This window comes from Hypanus sabinus, chromosome 6 (assembly GCF_030144855.1).
Source record: "Hypanus sabinus isolate sHypSab1 chromosome 6, sHypSab1.hap1, whole genome shotgun sequence".
NCBI classification, from domain to species: Eukaryota; Metazoa; Chordata; class Chondrichthyes; order Myliobatiformes; family Dasyatidae; genus Hypanus; species Hypanus sabinus.
The window spans coordinates 16,311,738-16,333,072 of NC_082711.1; the positions used below are offsets into that span (position 1 = coordinate 16,311,738).

General features: G+C 39.3%; 1 protein-coding gene across 1 annotated transcript in view; it reads left to right on the forward strand.

Moving 5' to 3' along the window:
• Positions 1-21,335, forward strand: part of obscnb (obscurin, cytoskeletal calmodulin and titin-interacting RhoGEF b) — a 533,110-nt gene that overhangs the window by 466,555 nt on the left and 45,220 nt on the right. The window contains 7 exon segments of the mRNA XM_059971780.1: positions 2,125-2,215; positions 3,395-3,589; positions 5,140-5,200; positions 11,430-11,507; positions 13,984-14,156; positions 17,567-17,593; positions 19,441-19,593. Coding sequence (XP_059827763.1) covers positions 2,125-2,215; positions 3,395-3,589; positions 5,140-5,200; positions 11,430-11,507; positions 13,984-14,156; positions 17,567-17,593; positions 19,441-19,593 — 778 coding nt within the window.

Consider the following 21,335-nt stretch of genomic DNA (forward strand, 5'->3'; position numbering starts at 1 on the left):
TATGTCAATGATTTGGACTATGGGATTGACAGATTTGTAGCTAAAATTGCCGAGGATACAAAGATAGGTGGAGGAGTGGGTAGTGTTGATGAAACAGAGAGCCTGCAGAGAGAATTAAATAGTTTATGGGAATGGGGAAAGAAGCAGTAAATGAAGTACAATGTTGGAAACTGTATGGTCATGCACTTTGGTGGAAGAAATAAATGGGTAGACTATTATTTAGATGAGGAGATAATTCAAAATGCAGAGATGCTAAGGAACTTAGGGGTCCTTGTGCAGGATACCCTAAAGGTTAACTTCCAGGTTGAGTCACTGATGAAGAAGGCAAATCCAATGTTGGCATTCATTTCTAGAGGTATAGAATATAAGAGTAGGGATGTGATGTTGAAGCCTATAAGGCAATCATGACACCACACTTGGAGTATTGTGTGCAGTTTTGGGCTCCTTATATTAGAAAGGATATACTGACATTAGAGAAGATTCATGAGAATGATTTCAGGAATGAAAGGATTACCATATGAGGAACATTTGGCAGCTCTTGGGCTAAATTCCCTGGAGTTCAGGAGAATGAGGGGGGATCTCATAGGAACATTCCAAATGTTAAAAGGCCTGAACAGATTAGATATGGCAAAATTGTTTCCCATGGTAGAGGAGCCTAGGACAAGAGGGCACAACTTCAAGATTGAAGGACGTCCATTTAGAGCTGAGATGTAGAGAAATTACTTTTGTCAGAGGGTGGTAAATCTGTGGAATTTGTTGCCACCAGTGGCTGTAGAGGCCAAGTCACTGGGTGCATTTAAGGCAGAGATAGATAGGTTCTTGATTAGCCAGGGCATCAAAGGGTTTGGGGAGAAGGCAGGGGAGTGGAGATAACTGGAAGAATTGGATCAGCCACGATTGAATGGAGGAGCAGACTCGATGGGCTGAATAGCCTACTTCTGCTCCTATATCTTATGGTCTTGTATTAGAGCCCAAATAGGTAACCCTTGTACTGAAGCCGAAAACATGGATTCTGTTTTAATTGAGATGCATGGGATCCACAGTAACTTGGCTGTTTAGCTTCAGAATTAGTTTGCCCAGAGAAAACAGAGAGTCATGATCAGTGGGACTTATTCTGGCTGGTGGTCTCTGACTAGTAGTGTCCTGCAAATAACTGTACTGGGACCACTGCTGTTTGTGATTCATATGAATGACTTGGATAACTAAATGAATGGATGGTTTAGTATGTTCACAGATGGTGGTGTTGTGGAAAATGTATAAGATTGCCAAAAAATACAGTGGAATATAGATCAATTGGAGAAATGGCAACTGAAATTCAATCTGGCCCATTGTGAGATTTGGGGGATCAAATGGAAAGAAACAGTACACTGCTAGAGGCAAGACCCTTTACAGTGCTGATGTATAGAGAGATCTTATGATCCAACTCCTTACCTCCCTGAAAACAGCTGCACAGGTTGATTGGGTGATAAAGAAAGCATAAGGCAAGCTTGCCTTTATTAGTCAAGGCACCATTGCAACTTTATAAGACTCTAATTAGGCCACATCTGGAGTATTTTATTTAGTTCTGGTCACCCCATTATAGGAGGATTTGAAGAGGGTCAAAAGAGAATTACCAGGATGTTGCCTGGTGAGACGTGATAGAAGTCAAAAAGATTACGAGAGACATAGAGTAGACATCCAGGGTCTTTCTACCAGGGTCAAAATGACTAATACATGTACTTAAAGTGTGAGGGAGTAAGTTCAAAGGAGATGTGTGGGGCAAGTTTTTTGCATAGTGGAGATTGGTATCTGGAATACCAATCTCCACTACCAGGGATAGGAGTGGAGGCAAATATAGTAGAGGCATTCTTTTAGTTAACATTAATATAATGGGCTGAATAGCTGGTTCTATGATACGCTGCATCTCAGGTTCAGTCTTCCTTTTCCTTCAAGTATAATTGGCATAACTGCTACTCACGTTGTCTATATGCTGGTGTCTTTTTACAGAAAGCAGAAGTATACTCCTTTTGTCTTGCTTTTTAATGTGTTATATATTTCTGCCAAGAACTGCAGTTGTTCATAACTAAAAAAAACTAATATTCCACAATTAATTTATTTTTATTTTTGGGAAATGCTGCAATTCAGAAACAAATGCCAAGGAAGAATGCTCTAGAGAGAAGGTACCAGGGACAAGAAAACTGCATTACTATTATGATGTTAAAGAGGAAATTGGAAGGTAAATATTTTATTAATCCAGGTTTATAGTAAATTAATTGTCCTGTACTACTCAGGTGCTGAGAAGATAAATAGCCATCCTAGTAAAATCGTCATTGGATTATTGCTGGGATGTTGTGTAAATGCAATAATTGTTACTAAACAAGTCCCTCATTACTGAGATTTACTTGTGTGCTTTGGCTAATTGAGAAGCTAATCCTCCTCCTCCTCAAAAATAGCTCAAAAGCTAAATTTTAAAAACTCAGTTGTCTTGCAAGGACCATCTCAATCTCAGTCACGAATTAATTAAATCAATAAGCAAGCAATCTGTCAGTGAAAATGAGAGTTAAGTGCCTAATGATGCAGCAACATTCAAATGGAGATGTGATCGTGATTGCCCTTTCTCCCCGGTTGAATGCAGAGAACAGTTAATTCAACCAAATTTTAATCATGCGATTATTGTAATGTTGATGATTTTTCACAAAAGAGACTAAACGAGATAAAATATTGTTTGAGCCTATAATACAAAAACACTACTATAGTTACAGTATGACTACTTTTTTTTTGCAATGTTGATTACAGGTTACTGTGTGGAACTATCGATAAAAAGAAAAACGTTATATCATCATGCAGATTTTTCTGTGAAAACGTCAAAGCAACACTCAGTCAAATATAATTTTTAAAAAAGCAGAGCGAAACATTAAAAACAACACAATCATTGAATTCAAACCAGATACAAATGAACGTAGTGATGCCTTGATGAAATCTTCTTTAGAGAGATAGTCTTATTGCAACCATATTAAGATTATTGCAACATGGTCATAAGTCAGTAAGCTGTCATCATCTTTATCTGGTCTCTACCAATCACCCACCTACCTTTCCCCACACCTGTTCTCACCTGTCACCTGCCAGCTAAATTGTGGGGCCATTTTCTTTCCATATCTCTATTCCTTGCCATAGATGCTGACCTGCTAGTACCTCCAGCATTTTGTGTGTATTCTGTTGGATTGTTATTACCCGCCTGATAAATCAGACAGAACAACTGTTTAATATCTATACTAAAGAAGGTATAAAAACAGAAAGGGTATTTGATTATGGTAAACTCTCTAATTAAATATTATGCCTGTCCCATTATCTTGAACTTTGCTTGTGAATTACCTAATTAAAAAAATTAATAACTCATGTTTTCTTTTGTTTGAAGAGGATCATATAGCTTTGTGAAGCGAGTTGTGAATAAAGAGAATGGAATGCAGTGTGCAGCTAAGTTTGTTACACTCAGAAGAAGTATCCAGGCTTATGAAGAGCGTGGAATTTTATCGAAACTTAATCATACAAGGATTGCCTGCCTACTTGAAGTTTTTGAAACCAAAAGAACACTTGTGTTAGTGCTGGAAATGTATCCTTTCTGTGTGTTTTGTTTGATTACTTGTTTCCCTGTTTAGATTCAAGAACGTTGAACACAGGACTGGACACTTTGGCCCACCATTGTTTTATTTTAATCCCACTTCATTTTGTCTGTATATATTTATTTATTGAGATACAATGCCAAGTAGGCCCTTCCGACCCATCAGCCCACGCCGCCTAGCAACCCCCAATTTAACCCTAACCTAATCATGGGACAATTTACCTGCTAACTGATTCGTCTTTGAACTGTGGGAGGAAACCCACGTGGTCACAGGGAAAACATACAAACTCCTTACAGACAGCGGCAGGAATTGAACCCAGGTCACTGGTACTGTAAAGTGTAGTGCTAACCAGTAAGCTACTATGCCACCCAATAATATATATTCCTGATAAAACACTAGTTGCAATATAGCTCTGTAATATTGTGGGTTTTCTTAACTCATCTTTAGAACTAAGATTCACTATTGTTCATTTACTCACTTAACCACAGAGCATCAAGGGAGCACAGTAGTTTATCGTGTCATAAATTTAGAAAGTGCTGGAGGTATTCAAAATGCCAGGCAGCAACTGCGGAGAAAGAAACATCAATGGGGAGACAAGCAGCACACACAAAATGCTGGTGGAACACCGCAGGCCAGGCAGCATCTAAAGGGAAAAGCACTGTTGACGTTTTGGGCCGAGACCTTTCGTCAGGACTAACTGAAAGGAAAGATAGTAAGAGATTTGAAAGTTAGTCCTGACGAAGGGTCTTGGCCCAAAACGTCAATAGTGCTTCTATAGATGCTGCCTGGCTTGCTGTGTTCCACCAGCATTTTGTGTGTTTTGCTTGAATTTCCAGCATCTGCAGATTTCCTTGTGTTTGCTTTTGAAATTCACTACTGCGTGACTTTCAAATCTCTTAATAGCTTTCCTTTCAGTTAGTCCTGACGGAGGGTCTCGGCCCGAAACGTCGACAGTGCTTCTATAGATGCTGCCTGGCCTGCTGTGTTCCACCAGCATTTTGTGTGTGTTGCTTGAATTTCCAGCATCTGCAGATTTCCTCGTGTTTGCTTGATCAATGGAGAGACAACTGTTTTTCTATACAGAGCCAGGGTTGATTTTCAATGAAAGAAAAATATTCACATTCTTGATGCTTCGTAAGGAAAATACTGTTAGAACACAAATCCTGTCACACAAAGGGCAAAATCCAGAATAGAAATGAGCCAATTATTAAAAAGATGATGATGCTGTACCTATTTGTCCTTTCAGTTATATCATGGCTGATTGATACTTCTACTGCACTAACTTCCTTGGTTCTGCCATCACTCCAATTAACATACATCAAGTAGTGACAAACAGCTAGTAGCTTCTGCAGCTGACATATTTTGTTTCAAAAGCAAGTGAAAGTAAATTTCCATGACAATACCTCTCAATAGCAGGTTAAAAGTTTTCAGGAGTAGTTTCATCCCCTTGATAACTTTTTTCAAGGTAAAATAACATGCCCATTGGAAAACAAATGCATTTTGTTTGGTTGTGTCCTCTTTATCCTGAACAATGCAACAGGTGCTCAAATGAAGGATTGCTGGATCGCCTGTTCAAAAAGAACATTGTTGCAGAAGCTGAGGTAAGATTTACTTTTACATGAACATTTTTTACTAATTATCATCGTATTACTTTTTATTAAATCATTAACATGACAGTAGAAGGATAGAAAGAACAGGGCAACAGAAGGGCAGGCAATTTGGCATACAATGCTGTGCCAAACTAATTAAGCTAATGACACTTAACCATTTCAGCAAGCAGGTGTGTTTGTTCGTGTGCTTTCTCTCTCTCTCTCTCTCTCTCTCTCTCTCTCCTCCCCTCTCTCTCCCCCTCTCTCTCCTTCTCTCTCCCTCTCTCCCTCTCTCTCTCTCTCTCCCTCCCTCTCCCTCTCTCCCTCTCTCCCCCCTCCCTCTCTCTCTCTCTTTCTTTCTTCCCCCCTCTCTCCCTCTCTCTCTCTCTCCCCCACCCCTTCAGCTCTGTACCAAACTATTATTTTGCCTGGTCCCATCGACCTGCACCTGGACCATAGCCCTCCATACCCCTCCCATCCATGTACCTATCCAAACTTCTCTTAAATGCTGAAGCTGGACCTGCATCTACCACTTCCACTGGCAGCTTGTTCTACACTCTGACCACCCACGAAGTAAAGATGGTCCTCCTCATGTTCCCTTTAATTTGAACTCATCTTTCAGAGCGTGGAAGATTTTACTTACTTCTCCAAATTCGTTCTTACCAGAGATGGGAATTTGTGAACTGCCAATTTAATAGATTTAATGTAAAAGACATATTCCAGAATCGCATTCAGTGATTGATCATATTTTAGTAGCTATATTTTTAATTTGGTTCAACTGGAGTCAATGCCATTGGCCATAAATAACCACAAAAAAGGTTACATAAAGAAATAAGTCATCTTTAATCCATTAGTTACTTAAAGCTAAGAGATACTAACATCTGTTCTTGAGGGCAGTGCAGTTGACGTAGAATTCATTGAAGCCTTTGACAAGCTTCACATACAAGACTGGGCACACAGATTTTGAGTTTTGGTAAATTGGATCCAAAACTGATTGGTAATGAGAGTCAGAGGATGATGTTGGAGGGTTGGTTTGTGATTGGAAGGCTATAAACCGTGGTGTACATTAGGCGTCAGTATTGGGATCCTTACTATTTGTTATATACACTAGATTAATTATTTGGATGTGAATGTGAAAGTATGAACAATAAATTTGCAGATGATATGAAAGTTAATAATGTGGATAGTGAAGGAGGTAATCTTGGGTTGCAGAATGATACTGATAAAATGGGCAGTGTGCTGCCATATCCATTTGAATCCTAATAAGCATAAAAATGAAATATTCTTTTTAGCCCAAAGAAGATAAAGACATGCACAATGAATGCTAGCACCACAAAACATGGGAGCAGAATTAAGCTCATTATCCCTCTCAACCCCATTCTCCTGTCTTCTCCCCGTAACCTTACTAATCAAGAACATCTGCTTTGGCCTCCATGGCACATGGCAATAAATTACACATATTTACCACCCAATGGACTCAGCGATTAGAAAATCACCTTCCTCGAACTCTGTACTTCTAGGGTTGGTGTGACTGGCTCTCACCAAAACCAGGAAGTTGGGATATCTCAACCACCTGAACTCCAATCTGTGCAAATACTGTGTAAGTACTGCCCCAATGCAATTACCTGTTGGCAAGAAACAACAGATCACAACCTGCATACAATCATAAAATAAGTTTATTTACAAACTTCAGCTTTACTGAACAGTTAGTAGAAAAAAAATAAAAGGGCCCATTACAGTTAACCCAGTCCAAATGTGCACATAAATTGGAGCTCATCTGAAGTTGTCTTTAACTCCCATGCTGGACCCATGGACTGTATAAAATCACACACCACTTTCCAAATGTCATTCAAAATTTATCTCAAACAAATGGGCTACCACATGGGAGTATTGGTCCTTCCTTCTTGAAGCCATTCATCTTCTCACCACTGGCTCAACCTGCAAGTTAACCTTTAGGGTGTTCTGCACAAGGACTCCCAAGTCCCTTTGCATCTCAGATTTTTGGACTTTCTCCCTGTTTAGAAAATAGTCTACACATATATTTCTACTACTAAAGTGCATAAAAGTGCATTTTCCAACATTATATTTCATTTGCCACTTTCTTGCCTATTCTCCTAATTTGTCTAATTCCTTCTGCATCCTAACTTTCCTGTAATTACCATGGGTCTTAACTTGGTAAGCAGCTTTGTGTATGGTACCTTATCAAAGGCCTCTGAAAGTCCAAATATACAACATCCACTGCATCCCCTTTATCTATCCTACTTTTAATCTCCTCAATGAATTCCAACAGATTTGTCAGGCAGAATTTTCCCTGAAAGAAACAATGCTGACTTTGTACTATCTTGTCCTGTGTGACCAAGTACTCCATCATCTCATCCTTAACAATTGACTCTTAACATCTTCCTGAACACTGAGCTCAGGCCAACTAGTCTATAACTTCCTTTCTGCTGCCTTCTGCTTTTCTTAAAGAGTGGAATGACATTTGCAATTTTCCAATCCTTTGGCACCATGTCAGAGTCCAATGATTTCTGAAAGATCATTTCTAATGCTGCCACAATCTCTAATGCTACCTCTTTCAGAACCCTAGGGTGCAGCTTATTTGGTCCGGGTAACTTATGTACTTTTAGGTCTTTCAGCTTTTTGAGCTTTTTAATAGTAACTGCACCCATTTCTCTTCCTTCACACACTACGACATCTGGCACACTGCTAGTGTCTTTCACGGTGAAGACTGTTGCAAAATACTCATTTAGTTCATCTGCCATCTCCTTGTCCTCTATTATTATTTCTCCTGCCTCATTTTCTAGCGGTCCTATATCCACTCTCATCTCTCTTTTATTTTTACATACTTGAAAAAGCTTTTACTATCCACTTTGATATTATTTGCTAACTTGATCTTTTTCCCTTCTAGTTATTCTTTTAGTTGCTCTCTGTAGGTTTTTAAAAACTTCCCAATCCTCTATCTTCCCACTAATTTTTGCTTTGTTGTATGCTGTCTCTTTTGTTTTTACTTTAGCTTTGACTTCCCTTGTCAGCCACGGTTGTCATTTGAGTATTTCTTCACCTTTGGAATACACATGTCCTACACCTTCCACATTTTTCCCAGAAACACATGCCATTGCTGCTCTGCTAACATCCCTGCCAGCAGCTCCTTCTAATTTACTCTGGCCAACTCCTCTCTCATACCACTGTAATTTCCCTTACTCCACTGAAATACTGCTACACTGGACTTTATTTTTTCCCTATTGAATTTCAAATTGAACTTATTCATTTTATAATAATTGGTTCCTAAGGGTTCTTTTACCTTAAGCTCCCCAGCCACCTCTGGTTCATTACATAACACCCAATCCAGTATAGCTGATCCCCTACTAGGCTCAAAGACAAACTGCTCTAAAAAGCCATCTCTTAGGCATTCAACAAACTCACACTCTTGAGATCCATTACCAACCTGATTTCCCCAATCGACCCACATGTTAAAATCTCCCATGACTATCATAACAATGCCCTTTTGATACACCTTATCTATTTCCTGTTGAAATCTGTGGTCTACCTCCCAGCCACTGTTGGAATCCTGTATATAACTGCCATCGAGGTCCTTTTACCCTTGCAGTTTCTTAACTCAACCCATAAGGACTCAACATCTTCTGATCCTATGTCACATCTTTCTACTGATTTGATGCCATTCTTTACCAGTAGAGCCACATCTCCCCCTCTGCCTACCTTCCAATAACGATATAACCATATAACAATTACAGCATGGAAACAGGCCATCTCGGCCCTTTTAGTCTGTTCCGAACACTTACTCTCACCTAGTCCCACCGACCTGCACTTAGCCCATAACCCTCCATTCCTTTCCTGTCCATATATCTATCCAATTTTACTTTAAATGACAATACTGAACCTGCCTCTACCACTTCAACTGGAAGCTCCTTCCACACAGCTACCACTCTCTGAGTAAAGAAGTTCCCCCTCGTGTTACCCCTAAACTTTTGCCCCTTAACTCTCAACTCATGTCCTCTTGTTTGAATCTCCCCTACTCTCAATTGAAAAAACCTATCCATGTCAACTCTATCTATCCCCCTCATAATTTTAAATACCTCTATCAAGTCCCGCCTCAACCTTCTATGCTCCAAAGAATAAAGACCTAACTTGTTCAACCTTTCCCTGTAACTTAGGTGCTGAAACCCAGGTAACATTCTAGTAAATCTCCTCTGTACTCTCTCTATTTTGTTGACATCTTTCCTATAATTCGGTAACCAGAACTGTACACAATACTCCAAATTTGGCCTCACCAATGCCTTGTACAATTTTAACATTGCATCTCAACTCCTATACTCAATGCTCTGATTTATAAAGGCCAGCATACCAAAAGCTTTCTTCACCACCCTATCCACATGAGATTCCACCTTCAGGGAACTATACACCATTATTCCTAGATCACTCTGTTCTACTGCATTCGTCAATGCCCTACCATTTACCATGTATGTCCTATTTGGATTATTCCTACCAAAATGTAGCACCTCACACTTATCAGCATTAAACTCCATCTGCCATCGTTCAGCCCACTCTTCTAACTGGCCTAAATCTCTCTGCAAGCTTTGAAAATCGACTTCATTATCCACAACACCACCTATCTTAGTATCATCTGCATACTTACTAATCCAATTTACCACCCCATCATCCAGATCATTAATGTATATGACAAACAACATTGGACCCAGTACAGATCCCTGAGGCACACCACTAGTCACCGGCCTCCAACCGGACAAACAGATATCCACCACTACTCTCTGGCATTTCCCATCCAGCCACTGTTGAATCCATTTTACTACTTCAATATTATCCCTCTGATACAACGTATAACATTCAGCTCCCAACCACAACCATCCTTCAGCCATAATTCAGTGACGGCTACAACATCAGTCCTCTTTGCCCAGCTTTCTCTGGAACCTTCACCCAATTCCACCATCCTGATTGGCTGACAACATAGCCCCTTACCTTTAACTCAAATCCAAACATGCTAAAAGCGGAACATACTGCTATTACAGAAAAGGAAATGCCTACAGCATAGCAGTAAAAATCTTAACCAGGGTATTACACTGAGAACTTAGTACAGAAGTGGATAGAAAAGGTGCAAAGAAGGCACGTGTAATATTTGGCTTCATTAGCTAGATCAGAGAATATAAGAGCAAAGATATGAGAATGATTCCAGGAATGAAAGGATTACCATATGAGGAATGTCTGGCAGCTCTTGGGCTGTATTCTCTAGAGTTCAGGAGAATGAAGGGAGAACTCGTAGAAACATTCCAAATGTTAAAAGGCCCAAACAAATTAGATATGGCAGTTATTTCCCACGGTAGTGGGTTCTAGGATAAAAGGGCACAACGTGAGGATTGAAGGATGTCCTTTTAGAAATGAGGTGTGGAGAAATTACTTTAGTCAGAGGGTGGTCAATCTGTGGAATTTGTTGCTACGAGCAGCTGTGGAGGCCAAGTCATTGGGTGTATTTAAGGCAGAGATAGACAGGTTCTTGATTAGCCAGGGCATCAAAGGGTATGGGGTGAAGGTAGGGGAGTGGGGATGACTGGAAGAATTGGATCAGCCCATGATTGAATGGCAGAGCACACCCAATGGGCTGAATGGCCTACTTCTGTTACTATATCTTATGGTCTTATATTATGGTATATTTTTTTTGGCCACAACTGGAATACTGTGCTGTTCACAGTAAAATAATGTAATTTTACTGGAGAGGGTGTAGAGGAAATTCACCAGGATGTTCTCTGGAATGGAACATTTCATGTATGAGGAGAATCCAGATGGACTAAGTATGTTTTTTGAAAATAGGAAGCTGAATGAGAGAGCCTAGTTGAGGTAAACAAAATTATGAGGGCATATTAGGAGAGATGTAAGAATTGTATTCAGATGTGTATAAACCCAGAGGGCATACATTTAAAGTATGCAGTAAATGATTTTTTGTTGACTTGACGACTCTTTCTCCCAGAAGTTCATTGGAATCTGGAGTACACTGCCTCAGATCCACAATATTTAAGAAGCAACACATAAATCACCAATGCATAGACCAAATGCTTGAAAATGGAATTACAAAGTAGTATAGATAGATTAATAGCCAGATTAGTCATGAGTGGGCTGAAGGACCTGTTTCTGTGCTGAATGAGTCTATAACTCTCTAACAGAGATCAAGTTTTAATTTATAATTACCTTCATATTATATTGTTTTGTCTAGGTTAGAAACTATATCCAGCAGATTTTGGAAGGGCTCCATTATCTCCATGACAACAACATTCTTCATCTTGACATAAAGGTAAGATTCTTCCTTTCAAACTTACCAAAGCTACTTATACTACAGCTCAAGATTTTTGTAGAGTGTCCATTTTCTTTATTTGTGCAATAGCTGCCTGAGCTGTATCAATTATTCCATGGCTTAGCTACACGTAGTTGTCTGGCAGTGCAAATGGTGGGGAAAGCGGGTATAGCAGAGAGGAATTTTAAGCATTTGCCTAAAACAAACACAAAGTTAGTGCTACATACCTCTTACCAACCTGAAGCCATCCATAGATGGCCTGGAGTGAAGTTAACAGGCAATTCAACAAACAAGGGCTAAATATCTAAAGCCTCCAAAAACAAGCCAGATTCCAGTTTCAGAACATAATAAAAATCTGAATGAAGGGTTTTGGCTGGAAATGTTGACTGTTTATTCATTTCCATAGATGCTGCCTGACCTGCTGAGTTCCTCCAGCATTTTGTGTGTGTGTTGCTCTGGTTTTCCAGCATCTGCAGAATCTCTTGTGTTTATAATAAAACTCTTTGCCTGTTTCATTCACTTGAAGTTACTAAAGCCAATTCACTGGCATACAGTACAAGCATTCTCACTGTTTTTGCTGTACACTCTTGTGTCACAAGAAACAGAGTTTACAAGCCACAAATTGTCTCCTTAAAGTACCGACATTGCCACTTAAAGATGTAATCAGGCTTGTATTTTTTTAAGTGTGGATTGAGTGGTTTTTTAATTCAGTGTTAACTCTGATATTTTAGAAAGTACATTTTTATATGCTTGAAATGAAACAAAGTGTTGGAAACACTCACTAGGTCAGCCAGCACCTGTGGAAAAGAACGTTTCAGGACTGATAAAAGTTCTTCAATTAGAGATATTAACACTATTTCTCCTTCCACAGATGCTGCCTTATTTCTGAATAATTCTGGCATTTCTGGTTTTATTTCAGTTTTCAACTACTGCATTGAAAACTGAAGGTGTGAAGGAAATACTGAGCAGGTTTGGCTGTACTAGTGGGAAAAGAACCAAAGATAAAATTTGAGCAGAGCTGAACCAGGTCTTTGACCTGAAACATTAACTCTGTGGCCTGACCTGCTGATGGTATCTGGAATAAGCTGTTTTATTATTCATGTTATTTTACCTGTCAGGGTGTCACCAGTTTTTTATACCCATTTTTTAAATTTTGTTTTTACTTGGAGATACAGTATGGTAACAGGCCCTTACCATGCTGCCCAATTACCCCCATGTGACTAATTGATCTACAGCCCCAAACGTCTTTGGAATATTGAAGGAAACTGGAGGAAATGTACATGGGTTACTGGCGCTGGTATACTAACTGCTGTGCTACCATGCTGACCCTAAATTATCAGTTACTCCCAAGCATTGTTCATAACTTCAGCTGCCGAAGTGGGATTTGAACTTCTCTCTCTGGATGCTGCCTTCTGCCTGCTAGCCAGGTAACTTAACCACTATACTAACCAACTATGTTTAATTTCATAAGTCCTGATGAAGGGTCTCAGACCAAAATATCGACTATTCACTCTTTTCCATAGATGCTGCCTGGCCTCCTGAGTTCCTCCAGCATTTTATGTAGTTCGCATCTGCAGAATTTCTCTTGTTTATGTTTCATTTTATTTGGTTTGTTTATTCCCAGGGTAAATCTGAAACCAATTCCTTTTCCTTTTATAGCAGTCGGTCTTTTATAAGTTAGGTGTTTCTATAGGATTGTTTCTTGATTTATCTTAGCATTTCATTCCTTCCCCTCTACAGCTGCTGTTCAGCTTGCAGATTGTTTATTGATCTCTGTTTTAGTGTATTGGTCTAAAACTTTAACTGCCTTTGGCCTCATGTGACACCATGGAAAGTTTTAAATGCTGAATTCACTATGAATGTGCTTGGTATTTATGTCATGCCACCATTCCATAAAATTGGAACAGGCCTAAGTCGTGCACCTTGGTAAAGTTGCCACTCATTTGAAACTGATTACAAGAGTCAGGTGCCCTTCGGATAACATGATGAAATATGTATATAGCCAATTACAATACAGCTAAAGCCAATTGTATAGGGGAAGGAAAGTGACAAACACTGGGTTCTCCATTCTGATTGTTATTATCCTTCAATCATCAGACTCCTGAACCAGCATGGACACCTTCACTTACTAACCTCACTTTTAAGAAATCTACAACTCATGTTCTTGATATTATTTATTATATTATATTATCAATATTATTGCTTGTTTCCTTTTGTATTTGAACAATTTATCAGTGTTTATGTGTCGTTTTCAGTATTTCTGTTATAATTCCCTGTTCTACTGTGAATATGTACAAGAAAAGATATCTTGAGATGAAAGCTATCTCAAGATAGCATTAGTTCCACAAGATATGTACCTTGATAATTAATAAATTTACCTTACTCTTAAAAAATCGATTGTAGAGAAATGCCTTGCATGCAGTGAATAATTGATTGAAGATTGATTTACAATGTATTTTTTCCTTTCTTTAATTAGCCTGCTAACATTCTAATGGTACACCCAGAAAAAGACGATATTAAGATTTGTGATTTTGGATTTGCACAAGAACTCACACGGGACAAGCTGCAGTTTAGCAAATATGGCTGCCCAGAGTTTGTTGCCCCAGAAATTGTTTCGCAGGATCCAATTTCAACAGCCACTGACATATGGTAAGGTAGTGTTGTAATAGCAAGAGATGAATATAGAGTGTATTAGACATCTTTAACTAGAAATTAGATTTCATTGAGCTACTCAACATTTTAAGAGCAGCTTCTTCCCCTCCACCATCAGTTTTCCGAACAGACAAGGAACCAATGAACACTGCCTCACTTTTTCCTTTCTTTTTGCACTACGCATTTGCAATACGTAATTTTTATTCAGTGCTGTCACAAAACCATAAACTTTATGACCCATGTCAGTGATGATAAACCAGGTTCTGATTCTGAGTCTGATTCTGATTCTGCTCTCTACAGGACTCTGTCCAGAACTGATTTAACCTGCGATAAAACACAGTGGCTACCATTACCATATGAAACCCACAAAATTAGATTGGGCATTTCTGGCTGTGGTCCATGTTAGTGCTTCAGGCTCTTGCATCATCGTATATGTTCCTAATTCCATCAGTTGTCATGCATTGCATGTTTCAACCTCTCTTAATGTAAATTACAGCCCAGAGTTCCAGCTGTTCCTGCTGTTTAGCAATAGCATGTTCTAGTTCAAGGGACACAGTAAATGCTAATAGAGATTTTAAGGAAGGATGATCGTGTTTAATGCAATGTGCATCAGTCAGATGCGATAACTCTATTACCATATGGAATAGGTATTAGAGAAGGAAAACTGATTTTAAACGTCCGCTGCCTTGTGGCCATACCCACCCATGACAGTAAACCCAGAGAAAGAAATCCGGAGCCGGGGTCCCTAAGACAATCTGATGTTGTTCACAATTTCACTCTGGCAGCCTCTGTGACAACACTGGTGCCAAGCTGTATCGGCTTGTGCCCTTCCCTTTTCTCTACATCAGTAACATGGAGGGGGGAACCCACTGCATGGGCAACAGCCGGTTCTTTAAATCTTCCTGCCCAGGCTTGTGCCCTGGAGAGAATACAGTCCATCAGAAGCGCAAACCCATGATCCCCTGGGATCGACGGCTACCTACTACTATTACCATACAATCCTGATTAAGGGATCACTTTTTAATATTGTTACCTTAGCTGCTCATGTAGCTTTTAACTCTACACAGAAGTAAAGGCTTCTTGAGAGTGTGCAGCATTGAGTTGGTGTTTCATTCTACCATGTATCTTAAAGTAAAAGCTTCTTGAGAGTGTGCAGCATTGAGTTGGTGTTTCATTCTACCATGTATCTTAAAGTAAAAGCTTCTTGAGAGTGTGCAGCATTGAGTTGGTGTTTCATTCTACCATGTATCTTGAAGTAAAGGCTTCTTGAGAGTGTGCAGCATTGAGTTGGTGTTTCATTCTACCATGTATCTTGAAGTAAAAGCTTCTTGAGAGAGTGCAGCATTGAGTTGATGTTTCATTCTACCATGTATCTTGAAGTAAAGGCTTCTTGAGAGTGTGCAGCATTGAGTTGGTGTTTCATTCTACCATGTATCTTGAAGTAAAAGCTTCTTGAGAGAGTGCAGCATTGAGTTGATGTTTCATTCTACCATGTATCTTGAAGTAAAGGCTTCTTGAGAGTGTGCAGCATTGAGTTGATGTTTCATTCTACCATGTATCTTGAAGTAAAGGCTTCTTGAGAGTGTGCAGCATTGAGTTGGTGTTTCATTCTACCATGTATCTTGAAGTAAAAGCTTCTTGAGAGAGTGCAGCATTGAGTTGATGTTTCATTCTACCATGTATCTTGAAGTAAAGGCTTCTTGAGAGTGTGCAGCATTGAGTTGGTGTTTCATTCTACCATGTATCTTGAAGTAAAAGCTTCTTGAGAGAGTGCAGCATTGAGTTGATGTTTCATTCTACCATGTATCTTGAAGTAAAGGCTTCTTGAGAGTGTGCAGCATTGAGTTGATGTTTCATTCTACCATGTATCTTGCTCATATTTTGCAACCTCATACAGAAGGCTCTTCCTTTAGAGAGTGCCATTAAATATATTTACAAGATGTACCAATTAAGTAAAAAAAAATTCAATATAGTAATCAGAGATCATACTCATTAATTGCCCAAATTAGATGGCAGGAGTGATACCATATTGCATATTTAGTTCTTAGATCTTTGTTCACAGAGAGTTTAGAAGAATAAATGGAGATTTAACTCAGAGAAGTGCAAGGTGAAACAGTTTGGGAAATTCATCCAATGCAGGACTTTCACAGAAAAATATGGGGACATAAAAAAACATATTGTTGATCAGAGAGACCTAGAGGTACAGATACATAGTTTCTCCAGAAGTGGCAACGCGGGTAGACAAGGTAGTGAAGAACGCATATGGCATGCTTGCCTTCATGGGATGGACATGGTGCACAATAGTTAAGATGTCATATTACATTTATACAAGATGTTGGTGACAACAGACCTGAGACATTATGATTAGTTCTAGTTGCAATACCGTTGGAAGGATGTAATTGAACTAGACAGGTGCAGAAAAGGTTCAGAAGGATGAAGGCTTGAGTTATTAAGAGAGACTAGATAGGCTGAACTGTTTTCCCTGTAGCAAGGGATGCTAAGGGGTGATTTTATAAAATCATGAGGTACGTGGATAATTTAAATAATTATTGTATTTTTCCAGGGTAGGCAAGTCTAAACCAAGAGGACATAGGTTTACAGTGAAAGGGAAAAGATTTAAATGGGATCTGAGTGACAGGAACAAGCTGCGAGAGGGAGTGGTAGAGGTGGGTAGAGGTGTTTAAAAGACATTTTGATGGGTTTCTGAATAGAAAAGATTCAGAGGGATTTAAGTCACCTAGTTCAGGAAAGCAACTTGGTCAGAGGATCTGTTTCTGTGCTGTGACTCTATTTCTATATAGTGCTCTGACTCTAGCTCAACAGGCTGGGTGCAGGGATGGTAATCAGACAGTTCGGTAGAATATGAGTCTTTCAGAGAGGCTCATGAATATGAAGAAATGGAGCGAGAAATTGGCATCAAGAGCTTTGTGGGCTGAAGGACCTAAGCAGTGGTATACTGTTCTATTGATAACGAATTATAACAGGAATACTGGCTCTAATTTTGCAACTGAGACAATTTGACCTGGAAATGATCATCAACAAGATTTATTCCAGGTAACATCAATTTTGATTGCATTCTGAATCTATTACTGGAATGAATAAAGTTAGGTTGGGAAATACTTGGAGACACACTTATCTATTATATGCACTAGTCCCGCCATGCTCTACGATTGCTAGATTTCCCATTCAGCCTTACTCTTTAATTAAGCAGTTCACTTTCTCAGAGAAGTATATTGCACACTTCCTGTAGATAGGAGATGCATGGGAACAAGGCATGCCTGCTTTAGATTTCAGATCTTTGCTTTTAATAAAAACTTTTTACTGGCAGAGTTATGTTAAGGATATTTTTACAATAAGAACATTGTTACTAACTCTGTTCTCAAATTTTTGTTCTCTTTCCAAAACAGGTCGATTGGAGTGATCACATTTTTGTGGTAAGTGAGATGAGGTCTCTGCAGTTCTAAATTTGCATTGTTAATTTTGGAACTTTTTAATTTCATTTCAATTGAGAGTTTCTATTTGGGAACTGGTATCATATCACAACAAATGGCATTGATTTTCTATGCATTCATTTTAATTGTGGGTTGGAGAAAATTCCGGGAGGCAGAAGCCTCATTATTTGCAGATGTCCTTGTACAAGAATCACTAAACATTAATATGCAGACTCATCAAGTAGAGGGGGAGACAATGAGGATAAATTCACACAGCACGCTAATGTAGTGGATAGTTCAACACTATTATCTTGCCAACAGTCACTGATCAAGGTTCGATTTCTTCCACCATCTGTAAGGACTTTGTATGTTCTCCCCAAGACCAACTAGTGGGTTTCCTTCAGATACTTCAATTTCCAATTATGTACGGTTAGTGTTCATGAGTTGTGGGTTTGTTTTGTTGACGCTGGAAGTGTGGCAACATTTGCTGCCCAACATAATCCTTACAGAGTTGATTTGACGCAAAATGACACATTTCACTCTGTTTCAATGTATATGTGACAAACAAAACTAATCTTTAAGTTCTCTGTTTGCTTTTATTGCAAGCCAAGCCCTTGCAAGGCTTATTGAGAAAGTAAGGAGACATGGGATCCAAGGGGACATTGCTTTGTGGATCGAGAACTGGCTTGCCCACAGAAGGCAAAGAGTGGTTGTAGACGGGTCATATTCTTCATGGAGGTCGGTGACCAATGGTGTGCCTCAAGGATCTATTCTGGGATGCCTACTCTTCATGATTTTATAAATGACTTGGATGAAGAAGTGGAGGGATGGGTTAGTAAGTTTGCTGATGACACAAAGGTTGGAAGTGTTGTGGATGGTGTGGAGGGCTGTCAGAGGTTAGAGCGAGACATTGATAGGATGCAAAACTGGGCTGAGAAGTGGCAGATGGAGTTCAACCCAGATAAGCGTGAAGTGGTTCATTTTGGTAGGTCTAATATAATGGCAGAATATAGTATTAATGGTAAGACTCTTGGCAGTGTAGAGGATCGGGGGATCTTGAGATCTGAGTCCATAGGACGCTCAAAGCAGCTGTGCAGGTTGACTCTGTGGTTAAGAAGGCGTACGGTGTATTGGCCTTCATCAATCATAGAATTGAATTTAAGAACTGAGAGGTAAGGTTGCAGCTATATAGGACCCTGGTCAGACCTCATTTAGAGTACTGTGCTCAGTTCTAGTCGCCCCACTACAGGAAGGTTGTGGAAGCCATAGAAAGGATGCAGAGGAGTTTTACAAAGATGTTGCCTGAATTGGGGAGCATGCCTTATGAAAACAGGTTGATTGAACCTCCAAGGCCTTTTCTCCTTGGAGCGACAGAGGATGAGAGGTGACCTGACAGAGGTGTACAAGATGATGAGAGGCATTGATCATGTGGATAATCAGAGGCTTTTTCCCAGGGCTGAAATGGCTGCCACAAGAGGGCACAGGTTTAAGGTGCTAGGGAGTAGGTACAGAGGAGATGTCAGGGGTAAGTTTTTTACTCAGAAAGTAGTGAGTGCGTGGAATGGGCTGCCGGCAACGGGGGTGGAAGCAGATACGATAGGGTCTTTTAAGAGACTTTTGGATAGGTACGTGGAGCTTAGAAAAATAGAGGGCTATGGGGAAGTCTAGTAATTTCTAAGGTAGGTTCATATTCAGCACAACTTTGTGAGCCGAAGGGCCTGTATTGTGCTGTAGGTTTTCTATGTTTCTGTAAGCCAAGAAAACACTGCATGAGTTTGTTCACAATGTTAACTACTTGAATTAAATTCATTATTATAGTGTCTGATATAAATATTTGTGATTTATTGAAGTTTGACAGGTAGCTGTCCATTTTCTGGTGAAAATGACAGAATTACACTGTTAAATGTGAAAGATGGATCCTTTTCGTGGAATTCACATGATTTGGAATGTACAACAGAAGATGCTCAAAGCTTCGTAAGGAGAATGATTAAATTAATTCCAGAGTAAGTTGATATTAGCTTTTGTCTCACTGAAATTACGGCATCCTGTTGCTTATTTATTCACATTTTCCCATTTAAATGTGACGAAAATAGGTTATCATTAATAGTGAAGAATTTTTGTTGAGGTTTTTAACTTGCAATCAAAGAGCACTACAGCATATAAACAGTACCTTCAGCCCATCTAGTTCATGCCAAGCTGTTATTCTGTCTAATCCTATCTATCTGCACCAGGACCATGGACTTCCCATCTAAACTTTCCTTAAAACTAATCAAACCTACATCCACCACTTTCACTGGCAGCTCGTTCCTCACTGGCATCACCCTCTGAGTGAAGAAGTGTCTGCTCAGATTCCCCTCAAATATTAAACTTATGATATTTTAAATAGAAAAGTTTTTAACTAATGTCATTGTGATGTTTTTCATGAGTTATATCATAAAACAATTTAATTTGCATTAGTTTAATTTGGCTCCATAGTCCACCCAGGAGCAAAGGGCCGATTCCTGTGATGTAATCTTCTGTGTACTTTGTTCTATTCTCAACATGTTATGGTCACCTCAGTTAAAAAATATGAGTAAACATTTTTAAGACTTTGCGTTACTGGTATATTCTCAGACAAAGTTCACAAGACAAAATTTGCCTGATTCCCAGGACACAGACAATTTTATAAATTGGCTTTTTGCTGCCAGTTAATAAGTCAGGTTGCAGGCACATGTGCCCTCATAGTAAAATTTAAATCCGATGAAATATCCTAATCCATCTTTTTGTTAGGCAAGGTTATTAAGAGATGTGGATTCAAGGTAAGTAGATGAAGTTAAGATGCAGATGTGCCCTGGTCTAATTAAATGACATAGTAGCCTGAAGGGACTCAGTAACATCACATCCTAAATGGATGGAACTGATTGGGAGTTTGCTTCTCAGGGAAGGAGGAATTTCAGGGTCTGCCAAAATGTAGAATTACAGCGGCTGTAGCACCCATGCACATAGAAAGGGCCAGGATTACTTTTTGTCCTGGCCATTATGTAGCTGTCTTTGGCTCATTTGCAGCTCCTTAGTCTAGCAGGCTCCCCTTGTTCCTGCAAAACAAATGTAAAAGGATAATGGCATCAAATTTAGCATGCCAGTTTTCTGAATTAAGCAGGGATGGCCACATGCTGAGGTACAACTCTGTATTTTGTCAGTGAGATATTTAATTTCTGTATAATTATCATAAATAACTGATAGTATAAATAACATGGGTGTGTTACTCTAGAATCCACAGTTCTAGTTTTCTTTGATGAAATTATTCAGCCAGTGGGAGATAAAACAAACAATTTGGTTTTATTTTGCTATTAAGTCCCTTTCTGTCTACTTTGCCATTTAATTTTGTGATCAAACTTGGAATCCATAATAACATGCTTTTCAATAATGAATTAAGCTAAAAATATGCAAGAGTCAGGGGAGACTGAGCATGGACAAGTTGATACAAACACTGGATCAGTTGGGAAAGTAACCTCTAATTAAAGAGTGTGAAATGTAAAATCTGTAGTAACAAGAGCCCTACAGAGGGCTTATTTCTTTTTAATTTGATTACATTTTAAATTGGTCTCTGATGACTGTTGTTCTTCTGAGTGACCTGCAAGAATCCTATTTCATTTGGGCCTTTTGTTGTGTTTTTTCTCCCTTGATTTTAAACTCAATTATTCTCCCCCTTCCCCCTTCCCTTATCTCTCCCTCTCTCTCCCTCTCCCCTCTCCCTCTCCCTCTC